At 46.3% G+C, this 19,486-nt stretch overlaps 2 protein-coding genes across 2 annotated transcripts in view; both read left to right on the top strand.

Moving 5' to 3' along the window:
- Positions 1-19,486, top strand: part of FABP3 (fatty acid binding protein 3) — a 263,378-nt gene that overhangs the window by 50,454 nt on the left and 193,438 nt on the right. The window lies entirely within an intron of this gene.
- On the top strand, positions 4,624-5,981 carry LOC126957964 (dnaJ homolog subfamily C member 8-like). The gene has a single exon (XM_050795967.1). The coding sequence runs from the start codon at positions 4,642-4,644 to the stop codon at positions 5,491-5,493; it is 852 nt and encodes a 283-aa protein (XP_050651924.1). The 5' UTR covers positions 4,624-4,641; the 3' UTR covers positions 5,494-5,981.

Raw genomic sequence — 19,486 nt, 5'->3', positions numbered from 1 at the left:
ATAAATTCCCTCCAATACATGGTGGTGGGAAAACTAGTTTTCCATGTGGAAGAAAGATAAATACATACCTGTATCACACTGTTAACAAAAATCCCAAGGAATCAAGTCACCATGACCGAGAGCCAGCTGGAAACCATAAATAATAAACTTAGACCCCAAAGACTTCTGATATTGGATTTATCAAACATGGAACATAAAACACCATAATTGTGAATAAAATATTTTAGTAAATATAACATCAAATTACAAAAATGAAGAAGCAAAAAGATACTCTAAAAAATGATCATGCAGGCTGGGCATGGTGGCTCACACCTGTAATCTCAGCACTTTGGGAGGCCAAGGCCGGAGGATTGCTTGAGCCCAGGAGTTTGAGATCAGCCTGAGCAACATAGCGAGACCTAGTCTCTACAAATAATAATAAAAAAAAATTAGTTGGGCATGGCGGCACACATCTGTGGTCCCAGCCACTCAGGAAGCTGAGGTGGGAGAATTGCTTGAGCCCAGGCGGTAGAGGTTGCAGTGAGCCATGATCATGCCACTGCACTCCAGCCTGGGCAACAGACGGAGACACTGTCTCAAAAAAAAAAAAAAGTGGTGAGGCAGATGTGGAAAAAACAACTAAATAGAGACACTACAAAGGAAAATGAGATGCTGACATTATTGTTTTTTTTTTGAGACGGAGTCTCGCTCTGTTGCCCAGGCTGGAGTGCAGTGGCCGCATCTCAGCTCACTGCAAGCTCTGCCTCCCGGGTCTACGCCATTCTCCTGCCTCAGCCTCCCGAGTAGCTGGGACTACAGGCGCCCGCCACCTCACCCGGCTAGTTTTTGTATTTTTTAGTAGAGACGGGGTTTCACCGTATTAGCCAGGCTGGTCTCGATCTCCTGACCTTGTGATCTGCCCGTCTCGGCCTCCCAAAGTGCTGGGATTACAGGCTTGAGCCACCGCGCCCGGCCGAGATGCTGACATTAAAAAAAAGAAAGAAAACCTGATGTCTGGGCTAGGTATCAGGTGAGAAACAACATTATAGTAGCCACAAGGTGGAAACAATCAGGTATTTACCAACAAAAGTATGTATGAGTAAGTTGTGGTATATTCATATAATGGAATAGTATACAGTGGTGAAACTAAACATATGATAGCTATTCATAACAAAAAGAATGAATCTTTAAAAACACAATGTAGAATAAAAAAGCATGACAAAAATAATACACACTGTAAGATTCCATTTATATAAAATCCAAAAACAGGTTAAAACACATCTTTAGGCATGCAGAGAGGACAAAGCTAGAAAAAGTAAGCAAGACAATAATTACCATAAGGTGAGGGTAATGGTTTCCTTTAAGAGAGAAAGTAAGGGATTGTGATGGGATGTATACAGGGAGCTTTTAGGATTGCCTATCATCTTCTACTTCATGAGGATTACGTAGATGTTTGCTTTATAATTATTGTTTAAGCTGTGCAATTGTATTTGATATGCCTTTCCATATTGTGTTATATTTCACAATTTAAAAAATTTGAGGCTGGGCACGGTGGCTCGTGCCTGTAATCCCAGCACTTTGGGAGGCCGAGATGGGTGGATCACTTGAGGTCGGGAGTTTGAGATCAGCCTGGCCAACATGGTGAAACTCAGTCTCTACTAAAAGTACAAAAACTAGCCGCGTGTGGTAGCAGGCATCTGTAATCCCAGCTACTCGGAAGGCTGAGGCAGATAATCACTTGAACCGGGGAGGCAGAGATTGTGGCGTGCTGAGATCATGCCACTGCACTCCAGCCTGGGTGAAAGAGGGAGTCTGCCTTAAAAAAACAAAACAAAACAAAAAAGTTTTGAAAAGCACAGTAGGTTAGATATAGCTGAAGAGAAAGCTGAAAGACAGATATGAAAAAATTAACCAGAATTCAATAGAGAGAGACAAGGCGATGGAGAATAGAAAAGAAAGTGATATGGGGAAAAAAATAATAGGATCTAACATGTTACTAAGCAAATTTCCAGAAAGAGGGAATAGAAAGGATGGAGGACTGCTGAAAGACAAGAATAATAGACATTTTTACCTGGATATATTGAATTGAAACTGGAAAATGCCAAAGCTGAATAAAAACTATTGACAGCCAGAGAGGAAAAATAGATTATGTGCAAAGGAACTGCAATTAGGCAGACAGCAGATTTTGCAACAATAGCCATTAAAGATAGAAGTCAGAAGAATGATTTTTTCAAAATTCCTAGAGAAAAAAACTGTTGATTCAGAAGCATGAACCCAGTAAAGACTATGATTCAAGAATGAGGATTAAAGTCATTTGCAAATTTAGAAAGCACAGGGCTACGATCCAGTGAGTGCAGTCTGGGGTGCTTATTCCAGAGAAATGAAACATTTTGTCCACATAAAACTTGCACATGAATGTTCATAGCAGCCTTCTTTGTAATAGCCAAAAACTGGGAACAACCCAGTGTTTCAGTATATGAATGGTTAAACTATGGTACATTCATACCATGGAATACTGGGAACAACCCAGTGTCTCAGTATATGAATGGTTAAACTATGGTACATTCATACCATGGAATACTACTCAGCAATGAAAAAGAAAGAGCTGTCAGTACACATAACAATGTGGATGGATCTCAAGGGAATTGTGCAGGGGTGAGAAAAAGCCAAAAGACAGTCCCAAAAGGTTATATGTACTATGATTCCAGTAATATAACATTCTCGTTATAAAAAAATTGTAGAGATAGAGAACAGATTACTGGTTGCCAGGGGTTGGGATGTTGGAGGGAGGGAAGTAGTAGTGGCTATAAAAGGGTAACCAGTTCTGATGATGGAACAGTTTGTATTTTGACTGTGATGACAGTCACACAAGTTTACATTTGCTAAAATTGCATGGAACTACACACACACACACACACACACGTGCATATAAAACTGGTAAAACCTAAATAAGATCAGTAGATTGCATCAATGTCATTTTCTTGGCTGTGCTATTGCACTATATTTATGCAAAATGTTACCATTGAGGGAAAGGGGATGTGAGGTATAAGGAATCTTTGTATTATTTCTTACAACAGCATGTCAATCTACAATGATCTCAAAATGAAGTTTTAAAAAAAACTACCAACAGATGGCCTGGCGCGGTGGCTCACGCCTGTAATCCCAGCCCTTTGGGAGGCCGAGGCAGGCGGATCACAAGGGCAGGAGATCAAGACCATCCTGGCTAACACGGTGAAACCCCGTATCTACTAAAAATACAAAAAATTAGCTGGGCGTGGTGGCAGGCACCTGTAGTCCCAGCTACTCGGGAGGCCGAGGTAGGAGAATGGCGTGAACCCAGGAGGCGGAGCTTGCAGTGAGCCGAGATTGAGCCACTGCACTCTAGTCTGTGTGACAGAGCGAAATTCCATCTCAAAAAAAAAAAAATAATAAAATCTACCAACAGACTTACAGTAAAAGAATGTGTAAACATATACTTCAGAAAGGAAAAAATGATCGAAAAAATGCCTGAGATACAAGAACAAGTTTTGAGGAAATAAAAATGATGAACATGGAGATAAATCTAAACAAACATTGTATAGTATAATGATAATCATGATGGCAATTTGGGGGGCTGAAAACAAAAAGGCCAGGACTAAAACGAAATTTGAATGTAAGGAGGAAGGGGATGGCCATTGGAGTTGGAGTTTTCCAAGGTCCTTGTATTATTTGGAAGTAGGGTTGAAATATTAAATTTAGGCTTTGTTAAGTGTGCAGTGCAAAAATTTAAGGGGAACCACTCTAGGAATAGGAATAGAGTCAATAATTTCCAAACCAGTAGACAGAAAAGTGAAGTAAGAAAACAAACAAAAGCTCAGTCTGCTTTTCAAAAAGGCAAGAAGGCAACCGCAAAGTGGGACAAATTGAAAACAAAAAAGCAACATGGTAGAGACAAGCCAAAAATAACACACTGACAATACACTCTTAGAAGTGAGATGCTTCAAAACAGCTCTTTTCATTATTGATTGACTAATCAGTAAAAAAAATTAGTAAAGGTATAAGATTTGGACAACACAATTAACAAGCTCGATTTAGTGACACAAGAGAACCCAACACCCAATGCTTATTTTTCTCAAGTACACATGGGGCATTTACAGACGTGGACTACATGCCAGGCCATAAAGCAAGTCTTAATTTCAAGAGTCACAGTGATACACATCACATTCTCTGGTCAAAATACCATTAAGAGTTGGTGACAAAGAGAGAAATAATACCCACATGTTTGGAAATTTAAAAACACACTTCTGGAAACAACCCAAATGTATATCAACAGTTGAATAAATCAATAAACTGTAGGACTGGGCGTGGTGGCTCACGCCTGTAATCCCAGCACTTTGGGAGGCCAAGGCAGGTGGACCACGAGGTCAGAAGATCGAGACCATCCTGGCTAACACGGTGAAACCCCGTCTCTACTAAAAATACAAAAAATTACCCGGGTGTGGTGGCGGCGCCTGTAGTTCCAGCTACTCGGGAGGCTGAGGCAGGAGAATGGCGTGAACCCAGGAGGCGGAGCTTGCAGTGAGCCGAGATTGTGCCACCGCACTCCCGCCTGGGTGACAGAGCGAGACTCCGTCTCAAAAAAAAAAAAAAAAAAAAAATAGACGTGGTGGCTGGGCCGGGGAAATGGCGGTTTCAGGAGAGAGCGGGACTTCGGGCAGCGGAGGCAGCACCGAGGAAGCCTTTATGACCTTCTACAGTGAGGTGAAACAAATAGAGAAGAGAGACTCGGTTCTAACATCGAAAAATCAGATTGAAAGACTGACCCGTCCTGGTTCCTCTTACTTCAATTTGAACCCATTTGAGGTTCTTCAGATAGATCCTGAAGTTACAGATGAGGAAATAAAAAAGAGGTTTCGGCAGTTATCCATCTTGGTGCATCCTGACAAAAATCAAGATGATGCTGACAGAGCACAAAAGGATTTTGAAGCTGTGGACAAAGCTTACAAGTTGCTACTGGATCAGGAGCAAAAGAAGAGGGCCCTGGATGTAATTCAGGCAGGAAAAGAATACGTGGAACACACTGAGAAAGAGCGAAAAAAACAGTTAAAGAAGGAAGGAAAACCTGCAATTGTATATGATGATCCTGAACTGTTCAAACAAGCTGTATATAAACAGACAATGAAACTCTTTGCTGAGCTGGAAATTAAAAGGAAAGAGAGAGAAGCCAAAGAGATGCATGAAAGGAAACAACAAAGGGAAGAAGAGATTGAAGCTCAAGAAAAAGCCAAATGGGAAAGAGAGTGGCAGAAAAACTTTGAGGAAAGTCGAGATGGTCGTGTGGACAGCTGGCGAAACTTCCAAGCCAATACAAAGGGGAAGAAAGAGAAGAAAAATCGGACCTTCCTGAGACCACCAAAAGTAAAAATGGAGCACGTGAGTGACCACCCGGGGTCACAGGCACAGAACCTTCCTCCTGCTATCTCCCTTCCTGCTTCGAAGGACTCATTCTTTCCTCCCACTTCCACCCCAACATAGAGTAGAATTTGCTTTTTAGTCCATTTTGTTTTCAATACAATTTAATATTGATCAGAGTAATTATTTTGTACATTGAAATGAAGGGGTTGGTTAAAAAAAAGACCTTCCCCTCTCCCTGCCCCTAGAACAACCAGGATTGGAAGGTGCCACCACTGGTGCTGCCTTCTCTTCCCACAGCCTGTCACTCAGTGTTTTGTACTTCACTGAATTGTGATGGTTAGAAACTTAGTGGATAGTTTGTGGAAATCATCCAATTAAACATATTGCTTAAAATGGTGTTGCTGTGACTTCAGAGACAAGCCTGGAAGGGGCACCTTAGGAAGCCCCTTCGCTTCAGTTGCTCGCTTCTGGGTGTGCTCCCTTCGAAGGCCCAGATGAGACAGGGCACACAGAGCGGCATCTGATGCCCTGATGCCCTGTGGTGTTTGGCATGTGCCCCCATCTACTCTCCAATCAGCGTGGCATGAGGTCCACGCCACCCAAACCTTTCACTTTCCAAAGAGCTAGCCGTCCTCCACCCAGTACTATGTCCTAGCCTGTCTGCATTTGTTAGTGGCAATATTCTTTATGTATAATAATTTTTTTTTTTTTTTTTTGAGACAGAGTCTCGCTCTGTCGCCCAGGCTGGAGTGCAGTGGCGCAATCTCGGCTCACTGCAAGCTCCGCCTCCCGGGTTCACGCCATTCTCCTGCCTCAGCCTCCTGAGTAGCTGGGACTACAGGCGCCCGCCACCGCGCCCGGCTAATTTTTTGTATTTTTAGTAGAAACGGGGTTTCACCGTGGTCTCGATCTCCTGACGTTGTGATCCGCCCGCCTCGGCCTCCCAAAGTGCTGGGATTACAGGCGTGAGCCACCGCGCCCGGCATGTATAATAAATTTTTATACCCCCCCAAAAATAAAATAAAAAATAAAAAATAAATTGTAATATATTTGTACAATGGAATGCTATACACCAAAACACATCACACACAAGCACACACACACAACCACTGAAACGGGCAACAATAGGGATGAACCTCACAGACCTAATTTTGAGTGAAAGAAGCCAGAAAGAGCAGATACCCTCTAATTCCATTTGTATGAAATTCAAAAGGGACCAGAACTAATCTATGGAGATAGAAGTTGGAGTAGTGGTTACCTCTGGGGGATATGGGGGAGGTTACGACTGGAATTATGAAAATATTCTATATATTGCTCTAACTTAGGAAATAAAAAAGAACAACAGAATAAACCTAGTGAAAGCAGAACAAAGGAAATGATCAGAGCAAAAATTAATAAAACAGAAAACAAAGAGGATTAATGAGCCAAAAGTCGGTTCTTTGAGAAGATTTAAAAAAATAGTCAAACGTCCAAGGCTGATTTCTTCTAAAAGGAAAGGCACAAATTAATAAATACTAAGAATGCAAATGATATGATAACTACAGGTCCAGGAGAGATTGAAAAGATAAAAACAGAATGATCTGAACAACTATTTCTTTAATGTTATTATTTCTCATTTCCATTTCTTTCTTTTTCTTTTTTTTTTTTTTTTTTTTTTGACGTGGAGTCTCGCTCTGTCACCCAGGCTGGAGTGCGGTGGTATATTGACTCACTGCAACCTCTGCCTCCCTGGTTCAAGTGATTCTCCTGCCTCAGCCTCCTGAGTAGCTGGGATTATAGGTGTGCGCCACCATGCCTGGCTAATTTTTGTATTTTTAGTAGAGACAGGGTTTCACCATGTTGGTCAGGCTGGTCTTGATCCATGTGCCTCGGCCTCCCAAAGTGCTGGGATTACAGGCATGAGTCACCGTGCCCGGCCTCCATTTCTTTTTTCTTTTTATTTTTTGAGACAGAGTCTTGCTCTTTCCCCAGACAGGAGTGCAGTGGCACAATCTTGGCTCACTGCAACCTCCGCCTCTTGGGTTCAAGCGATTCTCCTGCCTCAGCCTCTGGAGTAACTGGGACTACAAGAGCATGCCACCACACCGGGCTAATTTTTATATTTTTAGTAGAGACAGAGTTTCATCATATCGGCCAGGCTGGTCTCAAACTCCTGACCTCAAGTGATCGGCCCACCTTGACCTCCCAAAGTGTTGGGATTACAGGTGTGAGCCACCATGCCCGGCCACTTTTCCATTTCTTAAGTCAGGTTTGACGTTACATTTTACAGACACCCATTACATTGCATTTTCAAATTTATTTGTGTAATATTGTTTCTTTCTTCTTCTTCTTCTTCTTCTTTTTTTTTGAGATGGAGTCTCACTCTGTCACCCAGGCTGGAGTGCAGTGGCGCGATCTCGGCTCACTGCAAACTCCGCCTCCCAGGTTCACGCCATTCTCCTGCCTCAGCCTCCTGAGTAGCTGGGACTACAGGTGCCCGCTACCACGCCTGGCTAATTTTTTGTATTTTCAGTAGAGACGAGGTTTCACTGTGTTAGCCAGGGTGGTCTGGATCTCCTGACCTTGGGATCCACCCGCCTCAGCCTCCCAAAGGGCTGGGATAACAGGTGTGAGCCACCAAGCCCGGCCATGATATTGTTTCTTATGATTGAAATTATCTGTACTTAAATTCCCCTTTTCATTTCTTTTTTCTTTATTTTATTTTATTATTTATTTATTTGTTTGTTTATTTATTTATTTATTTATTTTTTGAGACAGAGTCTCTTTCTCTGTTGCCCAGGCTGGAGTGCAATGGCACAGTCTCAGCTCACTGCAGCCTCTGCCTCCTGGGTTGAAGAGATTCTCCTGCCTCAGCCTCCCTAGTAACTGGACTTACAGGCATGCACCACCACGCCTGGCTAATTTTTGTATTTTTAGTAGAGATAGGGTTTCACCATGTTGGCCAGGATGGTCTTGAACTCCTGGCCTCAAGTGATCCACCTCAGCCTCCCAAAGTTCTGGGATTACAGACATTACTGCACATGTCCTCCCCTTTTCATTTCCAATATTATTTGGGCCTTCTTTTTTTCTTTCTCAGACTTGCTAGAAATAGATCTATTTTATTAGTCACTTGTTTTGACCATCTCTATTGTTTCTTTGTTTTCTGTTTTATTGATTTCTCTCTTTATTATTTCCTGCTATTTGGCGGGGGATGGGTGCTGTTATTATGTTGTCTTTTTCTGATTTCCTAAATTGGATACTGAATCATTAATGTGTCATCTTTATTCTTATCAAATGTATGTATTTAAGAGTAAACACACATAGTCCCTCAAGGATTGCTTTAGCTATATTCAAACCTTTATCCAGCACTTTGGGAGGCCGAGGCAGGCAGATCACAAGGTCAAGAGATGGAGAGTATCCTGGCCAACATGGTGAAACCCCCATCTCTACTAAAAATACAAAAATTAGCTGGTGAGGGGTGACGTGAGCCTGTAGTCCTAGCTGCTCAGGAGGCTGAGGCAGGAGAATCGCTTGAACCTGGAAGGCAGAAGTTTCAGTGAGCTGAGATCTCCAGCCTGGCAACAGAGAAAGACTGTCTCAAGAAAAAAAAAAAAAAACCTTTGTATTCAGGTTGTTTGATATTTATAAAGTGACACCAGCTTTCTGTTGCTTAGTATTTGCCCGATGCATTTAGCTGCAAGAAACAAAGGCCAACTACAGCGACTGAAACAAACTGAGGTACTGAGGTATTTTTGTTGTTGTTTTGTTTTTGTTTTTATTTTTATTTTCTTGAGACAGGATCTCACTGTGCTATCAAGACTGGAGTGCGGTGGCACAATCGTAGCTCACTGCAACCTCAAACTGCTGGGCTCAAGTGATCCTCCTGCCTCAGCCTCTCCAGTAGCTAAGAATACAGGTGTGCGTCACATGCCTGGCTAACTTCCTTAGTTTTTGTAGAGACAGGGCCTTGCAATGTTGCCCAGGTGGGTCTCAAGCTCCTGGCCTCAAGCAATCCTCCCAACTCAGCCTTCCAAAGTGTTGGGATTATAGGCATGAGCCACCATGCCCGGTCAGTCATCCGTAAATTTTTAACATGTATACTTCAGTTTTAAAGTCTGAAGTTAATCAGTTTCCACCTCTAGCACAACCTTAGAATGCTTTTGAACTCTGATCATAGTGTCCTGTCTGTCACTATATTGTTTTCCCAGTTTGTTTGGGTTTTTTTGGCCACGCCTTCTTTTTCTTTTTAATCAGTCTTTTAAATTTTTTTATGAAGTTTCTGCTTGTTTGAATTGTCAACACTTAACGATTTTTTTAATTCTCTACTTCTTCTTACAAACCACTTCTTCCTTCTGAGTTTATCTCCTAGATTTTCCATATTAACTTAGTCTGATATCTTGCCAGAACTGGAGGTCCCCATGGTGTTTTCTTGTGATTTTTTTAAAACCTTGATTGCGTCTCTAGCCATAGCCTTCTTTTTGTTCCTAATATTGTCTATTTTGTGCTAATGATTTATTTATTTTATTAAGGTTTTAAAAAGTCTCATCTCAACTTTAGGTTGTTTTCCGTATCATACTTTTCTGCTTTATCTTTATTATTTCCTTTATTTTATTCTCTTGGGGTTTTCTGATATCTCTTCCTGGGGTCTTGAGTTGGATGCTTAATTCATTTGTTACCAATTCTTCCTGTTTTTAATAAACATGTTTTCCCTCCAAGTTTCACTTTAGCTTATTGTTATTCAGTTTTAAATATCTTGTAATTTCTATTATATTAATAATTTTCTTCCTAGCCTGTGAATTACTTAGAAATGAGTCATTAAGTTCCTGAACATATTGGATTTTCTTGGCCAACGTTTTATTATTGATTTCTAATTTTATTATATTGGGATGAGAAAATGTGACTGACGATACTGATTCCTTGAACAAATTTTAGACTTTCTTTGTTGCCAAGTAGGCAGCATTTTTAGAAAAATGTTCCACATGAGCTTGAAAACAATGGGTATTCTGTGGGTGGGGGTGTAAAACTTGTTTATCTAGTAGCTGGAGATCTTTAATTATATTGTACAAACTTCTGTAGCCTTACTAATGTTTTGCTACTTGATCCATTGGTTTTAAGAAAGTTCAATTAAAATTTTCCACTTTATCTATAAATTTGTCTACAATTCCACTTTGTCTATAAACTTCTTGCAGTTCTGCCAGATTTGCTTTATATGTTTCACCAAAATAAACATGTTCTGTGAGATATGTGTAAGTTCATGATTATCATATCTTTTTGGCAGATGTTTCCTGTTATGAGTAGATTTGTTAGGTTACGGGTTCAGCTGATGTTACAAAAGACCCTGGAAAAGACAGGTCTAAATAAGGCAGAAGTTAATTTCTTGTTCATGTAAAAGTCCACAGCCGTGATTCCTTGCCTTCTAGCTTCTCATGGGATTTGGTAAGTGCAGAGCCTAGCCGATGAGAGGGAGGGGAGAGCCAGGCTGAGGGGTTTGTTCCCCAGCTTCCTCGCTGGCAGGCCACCTCTACTTTAAATGACTCCTTCAGAGTTCTGGTGACCTCTCTTACCCCTTGGCCCTGTAGGCCTAGGGGAAGTGACAGCCAGGTCACCGCTAGACCCAGAGTTCTGCACTCTCTCTGATGACCTCCCTAGACCCTTCTTTGTCATTCATCCTTTTGAAAATAAACTCTACCCCAATTCTCCTAATTAGAGTTCACCATCTGTTTCCTGTGGAGACCCTGTGTGAGTCAGGATGGCATCATGTTTTTAAAAGTCATTGATTCTGAATGCATTTAGGCACACGTACACTCTCCAATACATGCTGGACACAGACCCCGTTACTCCCTATTCTCTGACACTCCTGGCTTCCTCATGCATCTGCCAAGTCCCAACGGCATTAGAGGCTGAAACCCTGAGTTTATGGCCCCAGGCTAAGAAAACCCACCACACCTAGGTCTCCAGAGCACCAGCCTGCCATGGGGAAAGGACCATCCTCAGAGTCCATCAGGAACACCCCCCGTCCATTCGAACACAAGGCTCAGCTTGGTCACTGGTGCGATGGCCAAGCCGACCCTCCCTGAACAACACGCAGCATCTTGGGATCACGGAGACTCATCTATTTTAGTTGAGTCGATATTTCCACCATGGTGCCTGCCAACTTCTGTAGGACCATTAAAGGAAAAATTATTCAGTGATACCTGTGAAAACATGATAAGGAAGATTTTATTCAGGACCATTTTGAGAGGTATGAGGGACCACGGCAACAGGGGTCTTGCAGTGGGGGAGAGAGAGTGGGTTCGATTCTGAATACAGAATGGGCAAGTGGGAGTTTAGTCATGGAGGACGGTGGGGGCCAGTGGATGGAAAAATTACTAAGAAGAAACAGCAGGACTAAGGGGGATTCTGAGTAAATTGACCTAACAGGATTCTTGCTGAAGACAGGCCGGGGTGACCAGACATCACCTACGGAAGGGTGGAAGACGAGGAACCTGATCAGATATCAAGGATGATCAGGTGGAGAAGATGAGGTATTCTGCCTAAACGGATTAAGTGGGGTTCTTTAGCTAAAACCCAACTTTACAAGGAAATGCTCAGATGAGTTTAGGAGAAGATTCAAGAGCCTGAATAAGTTTGGCCAAGCAAAGAATCTTTCTCGGGAGTTAGAGGTAGCCTGGCCTTTTAAGGTGACTCTGCACATCCCTGTTGTCATTCATTAGATACCGATTTCTTTCTTTTTTTGTGTGTGTGTGTGAGACAAAGTGTCACTCTGTTGCCCAGGCTGGAGGGCAGTGGTGTGATCTCAGCAACCTCCACCTCCTGGGTTCAAGCGATTCTCCTGCCTCAGCCTCCCAACTAGCTGGGGTTTCAGGTGACCACCACCACGCCCGGCTAATTTTTGTATTTTCAGTAGAGACAGGGTTTTGCCATATTGGCCAGGCTTGTCTTGAACTCCTGACCTTGTGATCTGCCTGCCTGGGCCTCCCAAAGTGCTGGGATTACAGGCGTGAGCTGCTGCGCCCGGCCTAGATACTGATTTCTTCAGTCCAGCTCTCAGTGGGCAAGTTTGTTTCTCCCATTTTCTTATTTTTTTAATTTTTATTTTATTTTTAGTTTTGAGACAGAGTCTCACTCTGTTGTCCAGGCTGGAGTGCTGTGGGGTGGTCTTGGCTCACTGCAAGCTCCGCCTCCCGGGTTCAAGCAATTCTCCTGCCTCAGCCTCCTCAAGTGGCTAGGATTACAGGTGCCTGCCACCACACCCGGCTAATTTTTTGTATTTTTAGTAGAGACAGGATTTCACCATATTGATCAGGCTGGTCTTGAACTCCTGACCTTGTGATCCACCCGCCTCAGCCTCCTAAAGTGCTGGGATTACAGGTGTGAGCCACCACGCCCGGCCCGCATTTCCTTATTCTTAAAATTTCCCAATCAAGGGCAGCTCCCACACAGAAATAACGGAAATCACTATTCTCCTTTTAAAGACTGGGAAACAGGGCAGGGTGCAGTGGCTCACAACTGTAATTCCAGCACTTTGGGAGACCGAAGCAGGCATATTGCTTAAGCTCAGGAGTTTGAGACCAGCCTGGGCAACATGGTGAAACCCGTCTCTACAAAAAATACAAAAAATTAGCCAGGCGTGGTGGTTCACACCTGTGGTCCCAGCTACCTGGAAGGCCAAGATGGGAGACTCACCAGAGCGTGGGAGGTTGAGGCTGCAGTGAGCTGTGATTGCACCACTGCACTCCAGCCTAGGCAATAGAATAAGACCCTGTCTCAAAAATAAATAAATATGTAAACAAAGAAAGACTGGGGAACAGAGATTCAAAGGTTTAGAGTGGAAAATGAACTCCAGGGAATCCAGTGGAACTTGAATCTGGGTCTGCCTGGTTCTGAGTGAGGCTGAGGGAGGTATGTGTGCTGGGGGAGATGAGGGACCTGAAAGGAGGCCCGAGTGGAGGACACTGCCACAAGGTTAGGGTGCCTCAAAGTCTAACCTGGGGCTGGGCATGGTGACATGGCCTGTAATTTCAACACTTTGAGAGGCTGAGGCAGGAGGACTGCTTGAGCCTGGAAGGTCAAGGTTGCAACAAGCCATGATCATGCTACTGCATTCCAGCACTCCAGCCTGGGCAACAAAGCAAGGCCCTGTCTTTTTAAAAAAAGAGCCAGACTCAGACTCTCTCCTGGACAGTCTGGAGCACAACATCTGGGTGAGAGGTGACACGTGGGGCCACAGCAATGAGGTGGCCTCTGGAGTTGGGCTGACTGAGATCCATTCCCAGCTCTGTCCAGTCCTTCTTTGTCCCCCTGTGCCAGTCTCCAGGTCTCACAGAACAGTTTTGGCTCCAAAGAGTAAGACACGAACTCATAGCAGGGGCTCAGGTCTGAAATTCTGCACAGGTGGCTTCTCTCCACTACTTCTCTAGGCTGCAGCAAGGGGGAGGTGTGGACTCAGCCACCAGGGGGCAGGGTTGCTGTGGAGGTTGACACTGCCAGGATAGGCGCCGCCGAGTGGGCATCCACATTCACAGGCTTCCTCCATCCTCCAGCAAACGGGTCTGGTGTTTCTTCCATGCCCAGTATAGTTTTAGGCCACACTGAGAGCAGAGAGGGTGAGGCACAGCCCTGCTCTCAGAGGCCCGTGTCAGGAAGGGTGTGGACAGCTCCCATGCTGGACTATGATGGAGGAAGTGGTGTGAGAGTGGAGTCTGGGTGATGGATGAGGGCTGTCCTGGGGAGTCAAAAAGGCTTCTCAATCCCAGCACTTTGGGAGGTAGAAGCAGGAGGATCACTTGAGCCAGGAGCTCTAGACCAGCCTGGGCAACATAGTGAGACCCCATCTCTAAAAAAAAATTTTTTTTTTTTTATTGTTTAAATTAGCCAGGTGTGGTGGTATGCCTGTAGTCCCAGCTACTTGGGAGGCTGAGGTGGGAGGATTGCTTGAGCCTAGGAAGTCGAGGCTGCAGTGAGCCATGATCCTGCCACTGTACTCCAGCCTGGGCAACAGTGAGACTCTCTCTCTAAAAACAAACAAACAAACAAACAAACAAACAAAACCCAGCTTCTCAGAGGAGGAGGCTTTTGAACTTGACAAGATGAGGAGCAGTGATTCGGCTTGCACTCTGCAGACCCTAGCACGTCCCTGCAGCCCCAGACCAAGCCCACCTGAGTGTTACATAACCTCCACCACTGCCCCTCCCCTCAGTTGCACCTTGATCACCAAGTTCTGCAAGCTCCAAACTTCAGATCCAGGCCGTTTGTGTACAGAACTGGAAGCCAAAGAGCCTGCTTGGGTACAAGATGAAGAGTGACTGTGTATACACCCAGACACGGCTTAGAAAAAGGGCTTTGGAGTCTGACAAATGAGGTTCCCCACGACTTCCTAGCAATGTGTCCTCTGGCACGTCACTTCACCTTCCCCCACCCCAGCCTCAGTCTCCTCCCTGTAAAAAGGAGGTAATAGCAACCCTTACCTACAGTGAGTATCTTCAGTATGGCTCCCCTGGCACCCATCTCTCTGATGTGCCCACTGGCATATTCGGTTTACCATCTCATCCCATCCCATGGTGGGAACCAGCCTGTAGCCCCCTGGAGCAGGAAGCAGGACGCTTCCCTAGAAGTCCTCTTCAGACTCACGCTTGTTTTACTTTGGGAAGATACTGGCTCAGGTGTTGGTGTCAGAGCCCCGGATTTTCATGCAGTGAGGTCTGCATCTAGCTCCGGTGCCTACCAGCAGTGTGACTTGACAAGTCACGTCCCCTCCCTGAGCTTCCATCTCTGTCAAATGGAGGTAAGAATAGTCCCTAGCTGTTGTGGACCCATTTCTGTCATTTTGATGCAGGGGAGGCAAGCCCCAAAGTGGGGCTTAGCCCACTGAGTTCTTGGCTTTGCCCAGGAAAGAATTCAAGGGCAAGCCAAAGGTAGAAGAAAACGGCTTTATTGAGGAGGCAGTGTCACAGCTCCGTGACTGCTCCTGCAGAGTAGGGCTACCCCATAGGCAAAGAGTAGCAGTTCAGGGCAGTTTTGCAGTCACATTTATACCCACCTTTAATTGTATGACGATTAAGGGGCAGTTTATGCAGAAATTTCTAGGGAAGGGGTAGTAATCATTGAGGCCCCATCCCTGGAATTAAGTCTCCCCTCCTACCTCAATCTGTTTGGCATTCCTCCTTTCCCTTGGATCCTCCTTCTTTGAGGATCTCCTCCCCTAAACACTGGTTCGGCAAGGGCTGTCATGATTTCCATGACCTTGTCCCTCGGCCACAGGTGACTGTCCCACAGGTGGACACCTGACTGGAGCCTGGCCAATCAAAAGACTTCTCTATTTTGAATCAGAACTGAGAACATGGCTGTGGGTTGGGAGGCTCAGGAGTTGTCATTGGCCACAAATCCTTCCTCATGGCAGAGTTAGAAAAGCAGAGAAAAGAGAGGCAGAGTGAGACAGAGACAGAGAGGGTGTGTCCTGGCCGTTTTTGGGTCCCTGGTTCCAGCTATGCCTGGACCCACTTGCCCTCCCCACGATTTGGAGGTTTACCCCTCTCATGGAGCCTGGGAGTTGTCTCACTGGTTGGCACTGGGTGTCTAGGGATACACTTCCTCCTAGGGACGTGGGTAGGATCGAAGAAGCTAAAGTGAGTGAAGCACATAGCCCAAAGCGTGGCTCACTGCAGGCTCGGTAGGCACGAATTCCTTTCCCTTAATGGGCACCAGGCAGGCATGGGGGTTTGGCAAGATCCCAAGAAGATGTGAGGCATCAGCACTTGTGAAATGATGTAACTTAGCAGCCCCTGAGAGATTAGAGTCAGGTGCCTAGGGACCCCTGCAGAGTCCCATGGGGGACCAGAATGAATGCCCAAGTGAAATATTTGGTGGCCAGGAAAGGATGGAGCTGAAAAAGAAAAAAAATCGCCGCCCCATCCCTCTGTAGGAGGAGAAGTTGTTGACAGGTGCTTCCTCTGTGCCAGGTGTGTATGGAGCGGTCCCTGGAGATCCAGAGGATGGGTGCCAGGAAAGGCTTTCCGGAAGGGGGACGTTTGAGCTGGGTTTTGAAGGATGAATAAGAGCTTGCCAGACAGGGAAAGGGCTTGGGGAAGGACACTGGAATATCACTATTAATCTTAATACAGACCTAATGAGTATGAGGATTTAGGTGACCTGGGTTTGAATCCTGCCGCAATTATTAATTGTACAACATTTAGCAACTTACTTGCTATTCTCTATGCTTCTGGAAATAGTTTTTTGTTTTGTTTTGTTTTTTTGGGTTGGGGGGGCTTAAATGAGACAATGTACGTAAAGCATTGAGAACAACACGCTGGCAGAAACCTATGGTTAAGCACTCAATGAATGTTTAGCTCATTATAAAAAGCCTTTACATTATCAGGTCTAATCTCTTAAAATGATCATCACAGTTGCTGTTACCATTTATTAAGCCCTTAATGAATTCCAAGCACTGAGCTGAATGCTTAGCATGTTTGTCTCATTTAATCCTCCCACCAACTCCAGGAGGTAGGTGAGTACTACTGTCCCCCATTTAAGCTGGAAAGACCTGTCCAATAATACACATAGCTGAACAGAGTAGAGGTTCAAACCCAGCTCTGTCTTAACATCCCACACCCTTGGCCCTAGGAAAGGGAAGGACTGGCCCCAGGACACACAGCAAGGGACTGCAGGGCCAGGGTTTCTTTAGGGGCAGATTCAGGGGCAGTAATCGGGTTTGGGGCGCTTGAGGTAAGCCTCGCTCTTTATAACAACACACCCATGCCCAACATCGGAGGAGCAGGGGTGGCTGGTGGAGGTTGCTGAGGCCCTGGCTAGGGCATCTCCAGCCCCATCTGCACCCTCGTCCACTGCAGGACTGGCCCAGGTGGGCCTGGGCTCGATGGCCCCAGGAACAAGGCTAAGGATGGGCCAGGCTGACCCCCCACCGTCAGAGACGTCTGAACCACAGCAATTCCATCTTGAATAGGGGCTGGATAAAATAAGGCTGAGACCCACTGGGCTGCATTCTCAGACAGCGAGGCATTCTAAGTCACAGGATGAGATAGGAGGTCAGCAAAAGATACAAGTCATAAAGATCTTGCTGATAAAACAGGATGTGGAAAGAAGCCGGCCAACATGCGTGGTGGCTCACACCTCACTTTGGGAGGCCGACGCGGGTGGATCACGAGGTGAGGAGATCGAGACCACCCTGGTTAACACGGTGAAACCCCGTCTCTACTAAAAATACAAAAAAATTAGCCGGGCGTGGTGGCGGGCGCCTGTAGTCCCAGCTACTAGGGAGGCTGAGGCAGGAGAATGGCGTGAACCCGGAAGGCGGAGCTTGCAGTTAGCTGAAATCGTGCCACTGCACTCCAGCCTGGGCAACATAGCAAGACTCCGTCTCAAAAAAAAAAAAAAAAAAGAAGTCGGCCAAAACCCACCAAAAACAAGATGGCACGAGAGTGACCTCTGGTCGTCCTCACTGCTGCACTCCCACCAGTGCCATGACAGTTTACAAACGTCATGGCAATGTCAGTAAGTGACCCTATATGCTCTAAAAAGGGGAAGCATGAATAATCCACCCCTTGTTTAGCAGATAATCAAGAAATAACCATAAATATGGGACACCAGCAGCCCTCGGGGCTGCTCTATGGAGTAGCCTTTCTTTCTTTCTTTCCTTCCTTCCTCCTTTTTTTTTTTTTGAGATGGAGTCTCGCTATGTTGCCCAGGCTGGAGTGCAGCCTCCCAAAGTGCTTGGATTACGGGCGTGAACCACCGCGCCCTGCCTGAGCCTCCCAAAGTGCTTGGATTACAGGCGTGAACCACCGCGCCCTGCCGGAGTAGCTATTATTTTATGCCTTTACTTTCCTAATAAACTTGTGTTCACTTTACTGCAGGGATTCACCTCTAATTCTTTCTTGCATGAGATCCAAGAACTCTCCTCTTGGGGGTCTGGATCTGGACCCCTTTCTGGTAACAACACGGATCAGCAGCGCCAGGGCGGATGGAGCTGGAGCCAGAGCCTTAGCCTCAGCCTTGAGACCCGGCGGGCCGCGCCCACCCGTCCCCGCGCCCCAGAGCTTCCTTGGAAGGTCCCCATAGAAAATTCCAGTCTCGCGGGGCCTCCGAACGGGGTTTTTCCGACGGGGCGGGTCCGGGGACCACGGTGGGGGTGCGAAGGGGCCGCCGCCCCTTTGGGGCTCCCCGCCGGCCTTGGCTCCCTGGGGAGGGGCGGGCGGGCCGCGGGAGCCGGGCTCTGGACGTCCTGGCAAACAGGAAGCGAGACAAAGGCGGCTGCTTATCGGGCGCCCGCATTCCTTTCAGGTGATGCCCGTGAGGCCCGGGGAACGCGGCGGTCCTGAGGGGCTGCCAGGGGCCCCGGGGGACCTCCCCGCCGCAGTCCCTCGGCGACTCAGGGTGCCCCTGACTCCCCGCTGGCTGGAGGTGGCGGCAGGAAGGATTCCTTGCGCTCGGGGATCCCCCTCCCAGGCACAGGCTCTTGGGCTCCCAGAAAGGAAGGAGAACCAGCCTGGCATCTGTGCCCAGAGGGACGCAGTGGAGGCTCGGGAGGGGCGTGGAGGTGAAAGAATGGGCCTTATCCACTCAGTCATTCCATACACTGGAGGGTCACCCTATACCAGGGTTTCGGTGTGGGTACCAGGACCCACTAATGAAACAGACCATCCCTGCCCTCTAGGAATTTCCAGCACAATGGGGAAGGTCAATAGATCCCAGATACCTGAAATACTGGGTGAAGGGCAGAGTGCAGACGATTTGAGGGAGGGTCTAACCCACGCCAGATGGGGGTGGGGTGGCCTGGGCTCCTTGCACAGCCTCTGGCACATCAGTGGCCCTTCACAGGCACTGTCTGGGAGAAGGAACCCTGGAGCGGGACAAGGGGTGGGTGGCATGGAAGGGCATCTGGCCCGGGGAGCAGCATGAGCAAATGCCTGGCAGTCTGCATGTGTACCGGGCATTTGAGAGGCAGCAAGGAGCTGATGACGAGGTTGGGCGGGTGGGTTCTGATGGCCTTGGAGCCAGGCTGAGGCCTGGCTTATTGTGCTGGCACTGGGAACCTGGGGAGGTAGGATGAGAAGCAGGCTCAGCTTGGCCCAAGAGCAGGGGGAGGAGAGGCCCCCCTTGTCTGGGTGGCTTGGAGAGA

Source organism: Macaca thibetana, chromosome 1 (assembly GCF_024542745.1).
Source record: "Macaca thibetana thibetana isolate TM-01 chromosome 1, ASM2454274v1, whole genome shotgun sequence".
Lineage (NCBI taxonomy): Eukaryota > Metazoa > Chordata > Mammalia > Primates > Cercopithecidae > Macaca > Macaca thibetana.
Note: the sequence above shows the minus strand (reverse complement) of the source record. Positions and strands in the feature narration are given on the sequence as shown.